At 52.1% G+C, this 18,546-nt stretch overlaps 6 protein-coding genes across 6 annotated transcripts; 3 read left to right on the top strand and 3 right to left on the bottom strand.

Moving 5' to 3' along the window:
- Window positions 1–40: 40 nt before the first annotated feature.
- Window positions 41–1,562, bottom strand: rmt2 (protein-arginine N5-methyltransferase). Its single transcript, XM_073723113.1, has 2 exons — window positions 1,429–1,562; window positions 41–1,376 (listed from the first exon to the last, which is right to left on the bottom strand). Exon 2 carries the CDS (start codon window positions 1,373–1,375, stop codon window positions 77–79), a length of 1,299 nt encoding a protein of 432 aa, XP_073589054.1. The 5' UTR covers window position 1,376; window positions 1,429–1,562; the 3' UTR covers window positions 41–76.
- A 63-nt stretch (window positions 1,563–1,625) lies between these two features.
- BDW74DRAFT_144882 (prohibitin subunit PHB2) lies at window positions 1,626–3,058 on the bottom strand. The gene is made up of 4 exons (XM_073723112.1): window positions 2,878–3,058; window positions 2,736–2,804; window positions 2,321–2,676; window positions 1,626–2,247 (listed from the first exon to the last, which is right to left on the bottom strand). The coding sequence occupies exons 1-4, from the start codon at window positions 3,047–3,049 to the stop codon at window positions 1,921–1,923; spliced, it is 924 nt and encodes a 307-aa protein (XP_073589053.1). The 5' UTR covers window positions 3,050–3,058; the 3' UTR covers window positions 1,626–1,920.
- A 242-nt stretch (window positions 3,059–3,300) lies between these two features.
- BDW74DRAFT_50839 (putative polyadenylation factor subunit CstF64) lies at window positions 3,301–4,430 on the top strand. Its single transcript, XM_073732996.1, has 2 exons — window positions 3,301–3,455; window positions 3,523–4,430. The coding sequence occupies exons 1-2, from the start codon at window positions 3,404–3,406 to the stop codon at window positions 4,356–4,358; spliced, it is 888 nt and encodes a 295-aa protein (XP_073589052.1). The 5' UTR covers window positions 3,301–3,403; the 3' UTR covers window positions 4,359–4,430.
- Window positions 4,431–5,295: 865 nt separating this feature from the next.
- On the top strand, window positions 5,296–8,107 carry BDW74DRAFT_50846 (aromatic amino acid ammonia-lyase). The gene is made up of 3 exons (XM_073732997.1): window positions 5,296–5,829; window positions 5,879–5,985; window positions 6,033–8,107. The coding sequence occupies exons 1-3, from the start codon at window positions 5,528–5,530 to the stop codon at window positions 7,889–7,891; spliced, it is 2,268 nt and encodes a 755-aa protein (XP_073589051.1). The 5' UTR covers window positions 5,296–5,527; the 3' UTR covers window positions 7,892–8,107.
- On the top strand, window positions 8,108–16,434 carry BDW74DRAFT_186376 (putative SNF2 family helicase; the record flags this gene model as incomplete). The annotated part of the gene is made up of 6 exons (XM_073731254.1): window positions 8,108–10,084; window positions 10,159–10,303; window positions 10,402–11,089; window positions 11,404–15,077; window positions 15,114–15,246; window positions 15,286–16,434. The coding sequence occupies exons 1-6, from the start codon at window positions 8,407–8,409 to the stop codon at window positions 16,432–16,434; spliced, it is 7,467 nt and encodes a 2,488-aa protein (XP_073589050.1). The 5' UTR covers window positions 8,108–8,406.
- Window positions 16,435–16,656: 222 nt separating this feature from the next.
- Window positions 16,657–17,944, bottom strand: BDW74DRAFT_144874 (complex I 24 kDa subunit family protein). The gene is made up of 3 exons (XM_073723111.1): window positions 17,778–17,944; window positions 17,407–17,697; window positions 16,657–17,344 (listed from the first exon to the last, which is right to left on the bottom strand). The coding sequence occupies exons 1-3, from the start codon at window positions 17,898–17,900 to the stop codon at window positions 16,946–16,948; spliced, it is 813 nt and encodes a 270-aa protein (XP_073589049.1). The 5' UTR covers window positions 17,901–17,944; the 3' UTR covers window positions 16,657–16,945.
- Window positions 17,945–18,546: the final 602 nt, after the last annotated feature.

The following is an 18,546-nucleotide window of genomic DNA, read 5'->3' as shown; positions in this document are numbered from 1 at the left end:
CGTAACTAGTTCTCGAGGCGAGGTAATTGGTAATTGTTCATTTCAACTCCAGCTGCTTCTCGGTATATATGCACACTTAATCCATGTACTTGCACAGCGGCAGCCGGTACTTATCTATACTCCAGTATGGCCGGCGAACACCATTCCACTCGCCCTCCAGCTTCGGCACATCGATCTCCTCCCACTCGACATCAAATCCAGCCTCGAAGAGGTCCATCTCCACGACCTTCTGGTAGACATCATAGCTGATCTGTCGGTCTGCACCCATGCCGTTGAAGAAACTCCATTTACCCTCCTGCTCCAAAACACCAATTACCTGCTCCGTGAAGAAGTCCCGGAAATCGGCATACGACTCGGCGAATGTATCGTAGTAGATCGCATCGAACATCACGCCTTCCGCGACCAGTCCAGGAAGGATATCCTGCCACTTGCCCTCGTGGATCGTGACGCCGGGTTTCTCGTGCCAGCCCTTCCGCTTCATTTCTGCGGCGACGCCCGGGTGCGCTTCGATGATGTGGTGTGCTGAGGGAGCTTGCTCTTGGATGAAGCCGTCGACGATGCCCATTCCGTGTCCGACGTTGAGGACGCGGAGGCCCGGTGACGGGAGGAGCTGTTTTGCGGATTTGGCCATGATCTCAGTCTCCCAGGCCATCATTACGCCGTTTTGGTCTTGGTCCAGCAGACGGTCTTGTTGGAAGGTGAGGTCGGAGTTTAGGTAGCGCGAGCTGGTGACGTTAGGATCGGCTTCGGCCGTTTGTGTGGTCTCTGTAGTTGCGACGGTTGTGGAATCGACTAGTTGGGGGACAGTCTCGTCGTCCGCTGTGTTTGAGGCGCTTGCATCTGCAACGGTGGTTTCCTGCTGTTCTTGCCCCTCTTCTCCGTTCTCATCCATCTCGTCGTCTGACAATTCTTCATATCCGTCAAGCCTGTTCAAAAGCAGCTCCGCCCTGACTCCGGCATCCACAATCATCTCATAAATCTCAGTCAACCCCAGTCTCCTCGCAATGCACCCCGGAGTCTCATTGTTCAAATCCAAGTCATTCCAGATAGCGCCCTCCTGCAGAAGAAGCCTCACAGTCTGCACGGCGGCCTGGACTGTGCTCTCCTGCTCACTAGTTTGTTCCTCTCCGTTCGTTTGGACGCCGTTAGGCGCACCATTCGTCTTGACCTCTTCCTCCTCATCAGGCTCGCAAGCTGCAATGGCCGCGTGGAGCGGGGAGTAGCCGGTCTCCGAGTCCTTGACGTTAGCGGGGTTGCCGGCCGCATCGTTGGCACGGAGGAGCCGTCGGAGTTTTTGGTTGTCATGCTGGGAGGCGGCGAGGAGGACTTCTTGGACACTGAGGTCGACGTCGATTTCGGTCACTGGGTCTGCCATTCTGCGAGAGCGTCAGCTAAAGTTACAGAGTACACACGCGCTTGTAGATGCACCTTGGCGCGGATGGGTGGTAGAAGGTGCGGTTTGCTCAAGGATGAAATTAGATCACGTTGGAACTCGACCCTTCAGTTTTCCTCCTATGTAGGTAAATAGATTTCAAGGAGGGTATATGCAGTCTATGTTTGCTGCGACTCGATGTTACGGTGCGAGAGTAGAGTAAAAAAATGTTTCCCCGCCTGAAATATAAAATTTCCGCCCGCCGGTCTCGTCCCCGCATTCAGCTGCGTCCAGAACTGCAACCTACGAATTGGACAAAGAGTAAACACCTTTAGGTATAAAGTTTGCCGGGAAACGACCTTGAATTATGATAGAGAAGAGACACGATTCGCCTGTGCTGTGATAACCTCAAAAACTATTTGTACAAATGATTTATTCCACCCTCAGGGCCGCTCGAAGGCGTAATGATCTCTGAGCGGAGTATTTCGTGGAAGGAAGATTGATAAGTCCCGAACAATCTTCCATACTTTCTCCCACCATTTTATTCTTTATTTGGTGTCGCTATCCGCGCCAGCGTTGACGTTCAAGCCAAGACCCTGGCTGTCTAGGTACAGCTTGTTCCTTCCGCCGTTCTCCTGGATGATCTGGGCAATGTGTCGGGCGTTCTCAATCCTCCGGAGCTCAATGTAGCTCTTGCTCTTCTTGATCGCATCTCCGATAAGTTCGGCCGATCGGGCTTCACCCTGGGCGCGGACGATGAAAGCTTGCTTCTCTTGACGGGCCTTGTCAACCAGGAAGGCCGCTCGTTGGGCTTCTTGTTGGGCGACTTGCTTGGCTTCGACAGCGGCAGTGAATTCGGGGGAGAAGGTTAGGTGCTAGAAGACAGGAAAATACACATTAGATCCGGAAACTCAAGCCGCGGGAAATGCAAGGAAGAACTCTGCTTACAGTAAGAGATACATCGTCCAGAGCGATGTTGAAGCGAGCTGCGCGACGAGCGAGGTTATCCCGGACAAGTCTTGCGACGTTCTCACGTTGAGTGATCAGCTGACTGGCGTTGAACTGAGCGACGACGCTCTTCAACACTTCGTTCACAATAGATGGAAGCACTCGCTCGTCAAAATCTTGACCGAGAGTTCGGTAGATCTGAGGAAGAGCATCTACCCGAGGCCTTGACAGCACACGGCAGGTAATGTTCACCATCTGTAGATCCTTGGTACCGGTTAAGGAAGCAATGTTCCTCGGCTTGGCTCGGACATCGTAGATAATCGGGGTCTCAATCAGAGGGATCGCGAAGTGGGTTCCTTGAGTAATGACATAGTCAGAACATGATGCTAGCAGAATGACCTCGGAAACGGCTTACCTTCATTGTAAATGTCCTTCTTAACACCACCGAATCGAGAGTATTTGATCGCGCGATGACCACCATCAACTGCAGCCAACCATTTAGCAAAGTTTCTTGCCGTAGCGCAAATCACGAGTGCAATGGAAGAGCAGTATCCTACCGTTAAACAGAGAGTTTGATGCAAGAGACAATCCTCCAAGACCGAGTAGAACCAGAGCTAAGGTGGCACCCGCTCCGCGGGGGCTTCCGCCAGAGCCAAAGCCGCCGAAGCGCTTTTGGTTCTTCAGAATGAGCTGCAGCCGCTCCCACTGCTCTTTCGGAATCTGAGACATGATAGTTGTGGTATAATGTGGGCTGGTGTCTAGATGACAAGATCAGAAAGCACTTTGAGGTTCGTGCAGCTTGCGGCAGTTCTCCAAATTTGGACACCGCCTTGGCAGCTCTCTTTGCTCCCCTCAAGTTAGACGTAATTTGCTCCATTGAAACAGTTGTCTCAGAGAGCCTCAGAAGAAGGAGATTGTTGTTCTTATAGAGAGCAAGAGCTTCATACCAAACTAAGGACTATCTTCCTTCTTTCCCTGTGTCTCTACTATTATCTCAGGATATCATTTTATTCACTCCCATTGTTGCAAGATATAACCCTGCTGCGCCTTGTACTATTCACTATTCACTTGACAAACGCAAAGATGGGCCCAGACAGAGCAGGAAAAAGTGTCTTCCTTGGAAACATACCTTACAGTACGCTTTCTTCTACTGCGCCCCAAAACCTAATATGCGAATTCAGTTAACAATATTCTTTGCTTAGACCTCACTGAGGAACAGGTCAAAGACATCCTTAGCACCGCCGGTACCGTAACGAAATTCCGCCTCATGATGAACCCCGAGACAGGAAAGCCAAAGGGCTATGGATTCGCCGACTTCGCGGACGCCGATGCCGCCGCCTCAGCCGTGCGCAATTTGAACGACTACGAGATCATGGGCCGCAAAATTCGCGTGGACTGGCCTCATAACAATGAAAAAGACTCCGTGCCCGAGGACTACTCACAACCGGCGCAAATGCCAGGTCAGGATGGGCAGCTGGGAGGCCCGGCATCGCTATCTGCCCCTCTCCCACCTCTCCCGCCCGGTGTCGAGTTGCCTCCGCATCTTGATTGCCCCAACGCCATCTCGCAAACACTCGCCGCTCTTCCTCCAAATCAGTTGCTTGATGTGCTTCAGCAAATGAAGACTCTCGCCGTATCAGATCCAGCTCGTGCCACAGAACTCCTACGGCAGGCACCCCAGCTTGCGTACGCCATTTTCCAGGCACTACTCCTGTTGAATCTCGTCGACTACCAGACCCTCGGAGCTGTGGTGGAGCAAGCTGCACAGCCTACGGCACCACCACCTGCCGCCCCTCCTGCTGCCGCCGCGTTTCAACCTTTCGGCGCTGTCCCGGGACAGGTATCGACGCCGCCAATGATGGGTACGCCCTTTGCTCAACCGCCGCCGCAGCAACCACAGCAACAGGTTCCTGGACAAGATGAGTTACTGCAGCAAGTCCTCAGTATGCCCCAGGCGGCCATTGACGCTCTTCCACCTATGGAACGCAGCCAAATCATGCTGCTGCGGCAGCAACTAATGCAGGGCGGCATGCGATGATACGGTTTTGTTAGTTTGGTTGATTAGGCGGGGATATTTTCTTTTGAACATTTCGAATTCACGGCGTACAGGGTTCGTTTGGGGGATTTAGGATTTGCTCGGATGATACCTGAAAGTTAGCAGATCTCATGCATTTCTTGTTTCTATATTATTCTCATTGTTATCTGTTTTCTGAGGGCACATACACGAAGCAATGTACTTGCGCCGCGGCAGTGTTGCGAGGCGAAGAGCAGCTCTCTGAAGACATCAAAAGTACCTAACAGGAACTCAAAGCACGGCTGGTCCGCCCGCTCTTCCATCCCCATAATCTTTTCGTCTATGCACGTTTGTAGAGCTCACCCATAGGCATGGATGTGCGTTACTATCAACCTTGGAAGTTACTATGCTCATCTGACTCGCTGCCAGCCCTAATCAATGTAGTCTGAGCGTTGATTCCGCTAGATGCAGGTTCCGCCTCGAACTTTCAGTTTCTCTTTGCTTTTTCCACCTCCAAATTCTGCCCAAGAGTCGCTGATCCCCGACCATTTAATATCGACTTTCTGATCGTCATTGAATAGCTGAACCTTACTCCGGCATTTGAGCACGATGTTCCGGCCCGTCCGTTGTTGATCCTCCAGATAAACAACCATTCCATCGTCCAACTTCCCTACTTTTCACCCTCTTAGCAGCGCCTTCCGATCGGCTAGTTGTCCGTCTCGTTTCCTCTTTACTTTTTCTGGTTCTGATCTATTTGTCCCACGTACAGGCTCACCGACCTTTGAAAGAGTACCCAAAATCAAGATTCGCGACGGAGGGCAAGACAGGCGAAGGAAGAGGACTGCCCTCTAGCAAAAGTACGTGGAACAAATGAGCTTCCGAGACACGCAAACGGCCAGGATCACTAAAACTTTCTACCCAAATTTAGGGAGACTTCAGCCACCGTGGCGAAATACGTACATCACGAAAATGGACCAGTTACCGTTCAATGAGTTGCAGAGCTGGAAGACAACTACCGTTCATGGCGTCTATGGCGTCCACGCCCTCTCAATGATTGCTTTTTACCCTTTTGCTTGCTTCTCTTCTGCGGCCGAGGAAGCCGACGGCATCGACAGGTACTGCCTTTGTGGATCCTCCCTTGAAGAAACTAGAAGAATGTGGAAGCAGAGACGACGGAAAGAGTATAAGTAGGAATGCTGAGGGCGCCCTTCTGCATCATGTACCTTGACCGTTACGCTTTTAATCTCCCCTTTCGCGGAAGGATTGCATCGCCAAGATTGAACTCAAGTCCCTTACTATCCTTCAGCCGCCGACTGTGCTGCATCACGAGGGAGATGTTGGTAAAAAATTGCCCGGAAAGGAATCCTACAGTCTGTCAGCCTCACCTTGATACTACCATCCAGGCTTGGTGCCGACTGCAGGATTTGAGAAGAGATGGAGGAATTGAGATTGACGGTACAAAGCTTGATATACCTGGGGTGGTAGCAGTGGCCTAGTCAGTGATTCATGTCTGTGTGATCCATCCGTCATGCTTATGGTTGTAGTCATAATTGCATACCAAAGATCACCGAAGACCCAAACATCTTAAAGGATATCGATGCAAGCATACGAATACTACATGACCATCTCGATGATGGCTACAGCATTTACGGTCCGTATATACTTGCAGGGTCTGGTCTTATACTAACAATCACACAGGAGTCAATACCGGTTTTGGCGGGAGCGCAGACTCAAGGACAGACAAAGTGGTCGCTCTTCAATCCTCACTGCTTCAGCTGACGCAGGCTGGTGTTTTGCTAGAATCAGATAAATCTGACAATTCGAGCACACTGCTGGACTCTCATGCCATGTCTGCTGCTTGGGTACGGGCTACGATGATAGTCCGTTGCAATTCAAACCTTCGTGGACATTCCGCCGTGAAGCTTCCCGTACTTCAGACCATGGTCCAGCTGATACAGCAGCGGGTTACGCCAATCGTCCCTCTTCGAGGCTCAATATCAGCATCGGGAGATTTGATGCCATTGTCATATATTGCGGGAACGATAGAGGGGAACCCGGACGTGTACGTTCAGGTTGACGGCCCTGATAAGCTTCGAATTATGAAGTCCAACGAAGGGCTACAACACGTGGGGATGAAACCTCAGAAGCTAGGCCCCAAGGAGGGGCTAGGTTTGATCAACGGCACTTCAACATCGGCCGCAGTGGCTAGCTTGGTACTGTACGAAACACACCAATTATCTGTACTTGTGCAAGCGCTTTCAGCGATGGGTCTGGAGGCTCTCATGGGCACCACGGAAAGCTATCATCCTTTCATTTCCGCTGTCCGGCCTCATAATGGGCAGATCGAATGCGCAAATAACTTGCTTTCCATGCTTCGAGGGTCGAAGCTGGCACAGACCATGGATGGCCAGAGGGACCAAGACCGACCAGGTCTGATTCAAGACCGCTACGCCTTCCGTTGCGTGCCTCAGTGGGTTGGGCCTCAGCTAGAAGATCTCCTCCTAGCCCATAGGCAAGTTATGATCGAGCTCAATTCAACATGCGACAACCCACTTGTGGATGTGAAATCCAGGAATATCTTTTCTGGTGGTAATTTTCAGGCAGTTTCGATCACCTCAGCCATGGAGAAGACAAGAATATGCCTGCAGATGCTTGGCAGACTTATCTTCTCCCAGGCGACGGAGATGATTGATCCTAGTCTCAATAACGGTCTCCCTACTAATCTCGTTGCGGATGACCCAAGTTTGTCTTTTACCATGAAGGGTGTGGATATCAGCATGGCCTCATACATGGCGGAGCTGGGATACTTGTCGAATCCAGTGAGCTCGCATGTCCAGTCGGCGGAAATGCGCAATCAAGCCATAAACTCTATGGCGCTGGTATCTGCCCGGTATAGTATGCAAGCCGTGGAAGTTCTTTCTCTCATGTGCGCCTGTGATTTGTATATCGCCTGTCAAGCACTGGACCTTCGCGCCCTTCATATCACTTTCTTGCGGCACGCAAAATTCCAGCTACGCTGCGTCACGGGGAACATATTCTCGAAGCACATGCCGAAATCTGTGTTGGTGGGATTGCACGAATCGCTGGACCGACATCTAACCCAATCCTGGCCAACAACAAATCGCCTCAGTCCTGATGATCGGGTGCACACAGTAGTAGAAAACGCTATTCCCGTTCTTCTAGACACTCTTAAAAGTTATCAAGGGCCCACCCTGACCGACTTGGAGACGTGGAAGACCCAGGCCTGCGACTTACTGACTGTAGTGTACCAGAAGACTGCCGATGCATTCTTCCTGGAGCAGCATACCCCAGACTTCCTCGGTGATGGATCAAAGGTCCTTTATAAAACGATTCGGCAAGAGCTCGGTGTTCCGTTCTACCAAGGCTTCATTGAACATCCCACCCTCGATAGCGAGACTTTGGATGGCCGCCTCAAGAAAACCATTGGATCATGGATCGCGGTAATCTACGAGGCGTTGCGCGAAGGCCGTCTTATGGACCCCTTGATTCAAACACTCGCGTCTACAAGTGGTTGCTTTGCGGCTGAAACAGATTGAGAGATTTCTCGAGTTCGGCTTCTGTTGCATCTGGAACAGGGCTTAACTAGAACTTCCTTCGCTCGCCTGTTGTTTAGGAGTAAATTTAATGTCTTTTCTCTTGATACTGTGTGCGCTTTATCTACATTTGACTCTTGTATTATTCTATTTGCAGTTCTCTTGAAGAGGCTTGACTATTTTCTTATTCTGGTGTTGTGTTGTGTTGCTGTCTCAAAGCACTGAGCACATTTCCATGCAGTGAATGGGAACGCCAGAGTGACACCTCAGCAACACAACCCTCCCAAGCTAGCAGGGGAAAAAGTTCGCAGCAGACTCCCAAAAGCGCACTCCACACTCTTTTCTTTCCATCTTTCTTTCTGCCACCCCTCCTTTTTTCTTCTGCCCTTCCGCCTCCTCACCACCCCTGCTCCTTCCACGTGACCACTCGTGCCCTACTTGGATAACTTCACTTCCTTCATGCACTTGCAAGCGCAGTTAGATCTCTGTTTGCGTACTCCAACACAGGACGGGACAAGATGCCCGGAAAGCGAAAGCGCCCGGTCATCGAGACCCTCGCCTCTACACGAAGCAGACGACATCCACGTCAACCTGGACCTGAACTCGATCCTGAACCCGGACCTGGAGCTGAATCTCAGCCTGAACTTGTTACTAACGCCGGACCACTATCAGGAGTTGAGGCAGAATCTCGATCTAAGCTTCAGCTTCAATTTGCATGCCAGCCACATGATGAGCCAGGCAGTCTTGACCGTGGACATTCAAATAACGGTCATGGTTCGGATCAGATACAGTCAGAGCCAAAACAGAACGAGCTCGAAGGTCAAGGCATTATCGATGGCCCAGGCAACACTGCACGACCTAGTCTGATAGTTGTCCTGCGCGTACGCGTGCCGCCCCGCGAGCCGGAGCCACAGTCTCAGCCCTCTCAGAAACCGCAAGACTCGCCTATCGAGAATGTCAATACCTTGCCCGATGTGAAGAAGCTCAAGTTGCGGCTAAAGCGTCTTCAGCCGCCCGGGTCTGAGACTACAACTGGTGAACCCAAGAAATTGAGATGCTCTCCTAGACTTCAGCCGCCCAAGACAGAAACTCAGATCGAAAACACCGAAGACAACCAGGATGAAGCCAAAGCCTATGCCAAAGTCCAAGATACGGAGCTTGATGTGCCTTCCACATCGTCTACCACCATCGCTGCACCGCCCTCTTCTCTGACTATGGTCACGTCTATAGCCCAGTCAGCCATCGTTGTCCCCGTCTATAACACAGAGCCCCACGCCTCTCTCCCGAAGGAGAAGCCTGTCAAGCAACCGCCTGAGGCAGAAACACAGAATGAAATTGCAAGCCAGGATGACGCCAAAGCCGTTGCCGACGTCAGAGAGATGCAGATCAATACGACTGCTACAACCCCAACCACTATCGTCGCATCACCCGCTGTCCCCGTCGAAGATACAGAGCCCAACGCCTCTTCCTCCGTGGAGAACCCCGACGACCAACCGACTGAGGTAGAAACCCGGATTGAAAACACTGGGGATAAGGACGAAGCCAAAAACGATGCCGACGTCGAATACATGCAGATAGATACGCCTACTACGTCCTTGAATATTGTCGTCGAGCCGCCATCTTCTCCCACTACGCTCACGCCTACGCCACAGTCATCCGCCGTTACCGTCGACGGTACCAACCCCGTAGCCTCCCCTGGGGATAAGCCTACCGGGCAACTGCAGCCTCGTCTAGACTCCGATGCTCTCCCTCTTGATGGGGATCTGACTGAACGGGCTCTGACTACAGTAGCGCCTACGCTTCAGCCATCCACCGTTGACTCTGGTGATGTCACGAAGCCCAACGCCTCTCCCGCCGAGGACAAGCCTACCGAGCATCTGCATCCTCGTCTAGACTCCGATGCTTTCCCTCTTCATGAAGACCCAATTGAAGAGGCTCTTACTGTCCCAGACCCCAATACTCCCGAAATTATCCGGTCTCTAGCGTACTCCGGCCCTCGACGCCCCCGGACTCAGCTCGCGCATTACCTTCCGCCGCTCCACAAACTCAGTGGTATCTTCGAGTCTCTTACAAAGCGTGCAATGGATCTAGGCCTTGGTGATTTCTTGGATCATCTTGGCGGTAGACGTCTTCGTGTTGCTACTGTTTGTTCGGGCACGGAAAGCCCGTTGCTGGCATTGGAGATGGTCAACAATAGTGAGTCTTATCTAGCAGACACTTTGTATCTCCTAAATCCGAGAGTATTAAGAATTCACTAACAAGTGACACAGGCTTGAAGAAATACTGCAACCGAGATCTGGACTTCGACCACCTCTTCAGTGCTGAGATCGTGCCTTTCAAGCAAGCGTATATTGAGCGGAACTTTCGACCTCGCCTTTTATTCCGTGATGTGGCTGAGCTTCAGAATTCATCTGCGTACGTGCTATCCCTAACTATTCCCATTCCCAGCTCAATCTAGATACACCTTACCGTATAACACATCATTTGATCTGACTCTAATATGATGCTACCAGTCAAACCGCCTATGGCTCTCACGAACCAGTCCCCAAAGATGCCGACATCCTCATAGCAGGCTTCTCCTGCGTCGACTTCTCCGGCCTAAACAATTACCGCAAAAGTCTCGAAGAGAAGGGCGAATCCGGAGATACCTTCTGGGGCATAGTCTGCTACGCCAAAGCCTACCGTCCACGGATGGTGATTCTCGAGAACGTGAAGACAGCCCCTTGGGCCACGATCGAGAAGCACTGGAACGATATCGACTACATTGTCGTCCATATGAACGTCGACACAAAGGCCTATTACCTCCCTCAGACTAGAGAGCGGGGGTATATGTTCTGTGTGGATAGACTGGCCCTTCCTGATATGGCGCGCAGCCAGCTCGAGGCGGGCATGAAGCAGACCTGGAAAGGCGTTTTTGAACAATTCAAGCGTCCCGCGAGCTCGCCGGCTGGTATGTTTCTCCTCGATGCGGATGATAGACGGCTTGAACAGATCGAGGGGAGTATGGCGCAGAAGCTTACAGCCGCTGCGGCTTCGGCCCGTGCAACGGTCAACTGGGATCTGTACCAGGTGCGACACCAGGGTTATCGGCTTAAGAATGGTCTTGGTCATCGTCGTCCGATCAGTAAGTGGCAGGATGACGGGACTTGCAAGATGCCGGACTTTGCGTGGCAGACTTGGGTGCGGTCTTTGCCGGAGCGGGTTTGGGATACGATCGATGCGAACTTTTTGCGGAAGTTGGTGGATGGGTATGATATGAATTACAAAGAGTATGTCTCTTCCTGCTTTTCCCGTATCCGTCTGAATACGAGCTAACATGTTGTCTTAGGCGTTGCCTCGAATTATCGCAGGGTATAGATCGCGAAATGGACTCTCGTGCATTTGGAATTGTCGGCTGCATTACGCCTTGTGGGATTCCATATATGACAACCCGAGGCGGTCCTCTGTGCGGCCTTGAGTCACTTTCTTTGCAAGGTCTCCCTTTGGATAGGCTCCTTCTAACGCAAGAGTCCCAGCGTGAGCTGCAGGACCTCGCCGGCAATGCCATGAGCTCGACTGTCGTCGGGGCAGCGATCCTCTCAGCTCTGATAGCTGGCTACAAGGTGCTCAAGCCTAAGGAGCAGGAGAAAAACGATTCCTCGCAAGAATCAGAGCCTAATCCTCAAGCTCGCGAATACAAACTCGAGCCCCATGACAAAGATAGCCTAATCCCGAGCAACATGTACCTCCACTCAGATACCACCGTCGACATCCTCAAGCTGCAAGAGCAGGCCGCAAGCAGCGCTCGATACTGTACCTGCGAGGGTCAGAGCTTGATTCGAACAACGATTCTGAAATGCTCACTGTGCTCGCACACAGCCTGCTCCAAGTGTAGTGGGAATCCTCAGCACGTGTACAAGCGCTGGACCGATCTAGTACGCACCTCACCACTAGACTTTGTCAGTCTGCTCCGGTCTATTCTACCAGCTAGGCTCGTGGTTCGCGGCATAACACCCGAGTGTTACAAGGAGCTGCGGTCAAACTCTTGCATACCGTCAGAAACTTGGTCTGTTTTCTTGGATGCCGTCTCGAAAGCCGTCGGCGATGAGCTCCGTATTTTTGACATCAAGCGAAGCGAGACTTGGACGGTGACCTATGAGGGTAAATACTCCATTCTAAAATTGGTTATCGACTCACTTGGGAGCATCACTTGGCTCTTGTTTGCGAAGCCGGGCGAGAATGAGCCGGCGTTATGTCTGATCCGCGAAATTCTCGAGAAACCGATTGCGCGTATGGTCGTGCCTTCCGTCCACTCCGGACCAGGATCTATCTTGGGAGGTGGAATTTGGGAGATCTGCACCCCCCTGTCTGCAAGCTGCTCCTTGGGACTTTTTGGATCTGGATTCCAGCTTGACTCCTACGAAGCAAAATGTGGATTGAAAGCCTTCCAAGGCACGCAAGTTTGGTCTCAAATCATGGTCCAGGGCACCGAAGAAGACATCGAAGGTCTGGAAGTCGATGTGCGCGGTACTTATGAGCTCCTGCAGGACTGCGGAACTGCGAATGCCTCTCTGCATAGAAGAATATCCTCAGATGGAAAGCCGGCCATCTACCTCTTTTTGGATCCGACGAAGCTGGGCGAGCCCAAGCATGACTCGTTCGTTTTTGCTTTGGAGCATAGACGAAATCCAGGGTACGCGGCTCGCTTGTCTATTGCTGAAATATGCCATGAATGGCGCTCTGCAAAAGCCTCAGATAAAGCTGAGATAGTCACTGTTTATCACCGGAAGTGGGTTGCTTGTCCGAGTACCTCGCTGCAGCCATATGCAGGGGAGTCCAACAGATTCATCCAGTGCTTCAGCCTGAATCCCAGAGCGTCCTTGTCCATTTCTGACGACAAATGCCACACTGAAAACACAACCCTGTTAAAGTTCACCATCCCAGCGGACGCCACTGCTCTTAACTCCGGCTCGTCCGCGGTAACAGACTGGGAAGTCATTATTCCAGTCGAGTCTCCAGAAATCCTTCGAGAGCACGCCTGGCTGTTCCAGAAGGCTACCGGATACTCGGACTTCGAGGCTTGGGATCAGATCGCTAACCCCAGCATTCATGGCCCATGCATGGTCTGTGTCCCGCCCAAGCCTAGGATCGAATGGGGCCGTGACGCAAAACTTCGGATTAAGGCATATGAAGACCGGCACGACGCTGCTCGGTATGAACGTGCCATCAAGACTCGACCGCCTGCATTCTTGATATTTCGCAAGAAATGTGGTCAGAAATCTGCGTCTGATCTTGCGGAGCTTCGCGTTACTCTTAACATCCAGACTCTTCTGCATCAGGCTTATAGCAAACTGCCAGATGCTGGCCCGGATACCACGGATACACCTGTATCCTTCTACTGGCGTCTTGTACCGAACTCGTACGATGTGCGCGGCAATCCTTACCCAAAGTTTGTGCTGAGGAGCAATAAGAATGACGCTCCGTACCCAAACCCGCCGAAGTTCCAGAGGCACCAGCTGCGGCCAGAGCAGCTGCGTTCGCTGTCGTGGATGGTGGCACAGGAGGCTGAGGATGTCGAGCCGTTCATTGAAGAAGAAACAGAGGAGGCGCTCCTGGAGCAGTTGATGTGGCGTGCAGAAGGGAAAGTCACGATGCCAAAGACTGTATGGGGTGGTATTCTGGCTGACGATGTTGGATACGGCAAGACAGCGATTGTCCTAGGCTTGATCGATGCACTTTCGAAGAAGTCCGAGGTTAACCTGTCCGTTGGCCTCAACAAGGCTGGGTTCATTCGCAGCAGAGCAACACTTATCGTTGTCCCTAGAATCATGATGGAGCAATGGTCTGATGAAATCATCAAATTCCTCGGCGACAAGTACGACGTCCTCGCCTTTTCTTCAGCAGCGGCATTGAGAAAGACCCCTATCCAGAATATCCGAAACGCCGACATAATTCTGGTGTCCTGGTCTATCTTCGATACTCAGGCCTATTATAAGCACCTACAACAGTACACCGGTGCATCCGAAGTGCCTGACAAGCCGGGCCGGAACTTCAACGACTGGTTCCATCATGCGCATAAGCTGATGAAACATCTTACTGGGGTTCTAACTAGTTCTGGACCAGCCGGTTTCTTGCAGGCTCTACATCGAAGCCGCACCCGGACGGAAGATTCAAACGAGATCCATCGATTTGCACCGTCAAAACGACTGCGGGGCAAACAGTACGCTCTTGCACACAAGGATAGGGACATTAGAGCCAACGACGGTGTTCAGGATGCGCAGATATCAGGTAGTGATGAGTCTGCTGAAACGAGTGATAAGGAGTCTGGAGATTCGAGTGTGCCCGAAGCCGAAATTGACAGTCCGCTCCCAATGGAGACAGGATCGGACGAGGAAGAGACTCCTTCGCCTAAACAGACTTGTGACGACGGTAGATACTTCGGCATTGATGACAAACCCCAGAGCTGGGAAGATGTCCTAGGCCTCCCCTTCCATGCCTTCCACTTCAACCGCCTGGTGATTGACGAGTTCACATACGCCAAAACCGATCGCCTCACGCAGCTTCTGACACTGCAAGCTCGCTCAAAATGGGTCCTCTCGGGAACACCGCCCCTGAATGATTTCGCCGATGTAAACACCATAGCTCCTTTCCTAGGCGTGCATCTTGGTATCGACGCGGACGATGACAACAGCTCGCAGAATTTCCGACTGAAAGAGATCCGCAAGCACCGCTCTGATGCTGAGACGTTTGAATCGTTCCGCGCCCCGCGCAGTGAAGCATGGCATAGACGTCGACATGAAATCGCTCAAACTTTCCTGGATAGATTTGCACGCAAGAACGTCCCGGAGATTGATGAGATCCCGTCCACGGAGCACGTTGTTCTCGTCGGACAGTCTCCTGCTGAGAAGGTCATTTATCTTGAGCTTTACAAGCAGCTGATGACGTACAATCGGCAGCTGAAGAAAGCCAATGGCCGAGGAGGAGACCAAGCTGAGCGGTTGGACGAGATCATTGCGAATAGCTCAACGCCTGAAGAAGCACTGCTCAAACGGTGCACATCACTTGCACTCCAAGGTCGTTGGGACGACGAGGGTAACCCTGAGATCGCCACTTGTGCCTCTCTCATCAAGACTCGCGAGGAGCAACTGAAACAGACCATGGAGACTCTCAAGAAGAAACTAAAGCTTGCCACATGGCTCTACTGCTCCGGGTGCGATAAAGACCATGAGAAGTTCAAGCAGTTTAGGGAGAGCGTCATCGCGCACAATTTTGGAGATAAGCCTGTCACGGAAGAAGTCTGGATACTCCTGGACGCTGCTATCAAAGGATCAGACCCTGATGACTGGAGATTCTTCTACTCTGGTTCTGGCTTGCCCTCGGTATCCAACGAAGAAGACCAAGATGTGGACGAAGGCCAGAATGAATCCGATTTCGAGGAAGAGGAGGACGAGGAAGAATATGAGCCAGCGCCGAAACCAAAGGGCCGAGGCCGCAAGCGCAAGGCTCCGCCAAAGCGCAAGGCTGCGTCCAAGCCCAAGCCAAAGCCCAAGCCAAAGTCCAAACCGAAGCCCAAGCCAAAGGCACAGTTAAAAGGCAAGGACAAGCTCCTTCTCCCCGACAAACCAACCCAGCCCCGGGAGTTCGACTCAGAGCTACGAGACGCCACAGCCAATCTCCGTAAGCTCGTCTCTGAATGGGTCCAGCGCAAACAAGCCCTGCGGTTCCTCACTGCTGTTCGCCGGATCCAGACTAATCAGGGCATCCCAACTTGCGACAATTGCCAAACCCAACCGGCCCTCCTTTCGAAATTGAACATTCTGGGATCATGCGGTCATGCCCTCTGCGCAAACCCCAACTGCACGCAGCTAACCCTCGAGAAAGAGGAATGCGCCGTGGAAGGATGTCGCGGCTCCGGCAAGTCCTTCAACGTCATCAACGCCATAACCCTTGGATGCGACACGTCCTCACAAAATGAACTCGGAGACACCGACCACAGCTCAAAACACGGCGGCACAAAACTCGACGCCCTGATCGACATACTCACAACCAAAGTCCCCTCAACCGAACGCGCCCTCCTCTTCATCCAATTTCCGGACCTAATGGAAATCGCCTCGAAAGCCCTAACCTCCGCCGGAATAAGCCACACGCTCATAACGCCCACCGACCTAAAAGCCAGCACCAAGGTGGCAAAGTTCCGGAAAGACGGATTCGGCGACAGCAAAGTGCTCATTCTGAATCTGGGCTGTGAAATGGCAGCGGGCTTGAACCTGCAGTGCGCGAACCACATCATTTTCCTCTCGCCTGTTCTTTCCCAGACGCAGTATGACTATGACTCGTCGATGATTCAGGCTATTGGACGCAGTCTCCGCTACGGCCAGACGAAACACGTGCATGTGTACCACCTCATCGCGAAGATGACCATCGATGTGAATATTTTCCAAGAGCGCCGCGGGAACCGGGTTCTTGTTGAGCGTGATGGACAGGCGGTTTTCGTTGAGCCTGAGGATGCATTGAAGGAGGCCATGACTTGTCAGGGTCCGACTATGGTGGCTGATAATGCGGTCTGAACCTATTCCTTTGGAGAGACATTGCGTTGGCGCTTTGGGGATACCTCTGGATACCGACTTGTTTTGTATCGTCTTGCCTGTCTTGGCGAGCAAGACTGGTTCTTCTTGAGATCACTGTGCCTGGGTTCGGATATTTTGCGCTTTGCTTTTCTTTAACATGTTGGAGTAAATAAGTCGGCATTTGAAGCCTGTAACTAAATTGAAATTGAAATTGAATATGAGTTTGACAGAGAAAAGTGCATTGGGTACTAAACGTTCTATAGAAGCTCCCGGTCTCTTTAGTGCAAGACCAGAAGCAACGTAATATACATACAACCAGCACCCGATGGCCCAATGGCCTAAGCCTTGTCCGTCAACCAGCTCGGGATGAAGGGAAAATGCGCGGGAATGAGAAACGGGGAACGGGAAAACAGGAAAATAAACAAACCAACACCAACAAAGAAGAAAACTAGTAATATATTCTTTTCCTCTCGCTCACAAAGTTATGTGTTAAAATATGACAGAGGTGCACTTATTGCGCCTGCTGCGCCTCCCCGTCAAGGGCACCGTCCTTCCTCATCATCGTCTCGGGGTCCCAAACGGGGTTCTGCAGGTTCGTGAGGCCGGCGCTGTTCTCGCAGGTGTCGCGGCCAGTCATGGGGCCGGGCGCGGGGATCTTGGTCGTGCCGGAGGCGGTGGTGGCGGACTCCTTGAGCGCGGTCAGGAGCTGCTTGATGGACTCGGGGGTCAGGTCTTCGTAGTAGTCGTCGTTGATCTGGACCATGGGGGCGTTGACGCAGGCGCCCAGGCACTCGACCTCGATGAATGTGAACAGGCCGTCTTCGGTGGTGTGGCCGGGCGTAATGCCGAGGTGTTCTGTGATGGCCTTGACGATCTTGTCGCTTCCGCAGCCGCCGAGCTGGCATGGTGTCTGTACGGGTTACATATATCAGCCAACCATCAACTCAGCAAACACGTGTTCTTGTAGCGTACCGTCGTGCAGAGCTGGACGAAGTATTTGCCGACCGGGTCACGGTTGTACATTGTGTAGAAAGTTGCGACTTCGTAGACGCGCATCGGGGGCATCTCGAGGATGCGGGCGACCTCGTTCATGACGCTGATGCTGGTGAAGCCGTGCTGGCGCTGGCCGAGGTCCAGCAGGGGCATGACGGCGGCCTTCTTGTATTGAGGGGGGTAGCGGGCGATGATTTCCTCGATGAGCTGGTTGTTCTGTTCGGAGAACTTGAAGGGGATGGAGGGGTTGTTGCCGGGGGTGTTGCGGTGCTATTTGGTCAACGTTAGTATCGCAATGCCTTGTAATATATTGTTTCAAGCTGTCGAAGAGCATCGCGAGTCTCACGTACCACTTGGAGAGCATCGCTGAACCGTTGCGGAGCGGCGGAGAATGGTCTGAATTGGGGCCTGGCGAGCTGGTGAGTGAACTGACGGCCAACCCGAGGGACGGCGGGGAATAGTTTGGAAGCCATCGCCGCGAGAGGAGAGTGTGAGGGGGGTAGGGGTGTGATTGACGGTGATGGAGGTGTTGATGAATGTTGGACCTCCGAAGTCTGAACCTCGCGGATTTGCGGGAGCTGCGATTGGCCAATCATCGGCGAGAGATTACTCCGCCCACCGCTCTCTATAATACGGCTGTCTCTACACAAACCATCAAGTATCTTGAACATTCATTTTTCTGCCACTATTGCGAATTGATTTCACGAACTGAAACTACACACCGTGTGCCATTATCATGCTTTATGCCGAACTTGATCCTACGCGCCCTATATCGTACCATGGGATGCTTGATAATCTTTAGCATCGCAGGCGCATCCATGATTGTGCTAAGTGAAGCGATTGGGAATCCGATACTAACATGTTACAGTTGGTTTTAGGCCCAGAGAGATCTCGGCAGTGCTTCAATTGCCATGCTGCGGCATTAACAAGTCGGGGGCGCTCGAGAGGAGCATCTTTCCTAGTCACCTCCTGTTCCAAGTTCATGTCTAACTGTTAAGTGACGAGTGCTAAGAGACGAAGCTTCTTTTATTTATACAGCAGTGGATGGCTCTGGATGGTCAACGTCTACGTCCACATATCAGAGCCTTCCCAATCGATCAAAATGAACTGGACTCATTG

Source organism: Aspergillus multicolor, assembly GCF_047715735.1.
Source record: "Aspergillus multicolor strain CBS 133.54 unplaced genomic scaffold BDW74scaffold_2, whole genome shotgun sequence".
NCBI lineage: Eukaryota > Fungi > Ascomycota > Eurotiomycetes > Eurotiales > Aspergillaceae > Aspergillus > Aspergillus multicolor.
The sequence above is the reverse complement of the archived record's forward strand: the minus strand, read 5'-3'. Positions and strand labels throughout refer to the sequence as shown.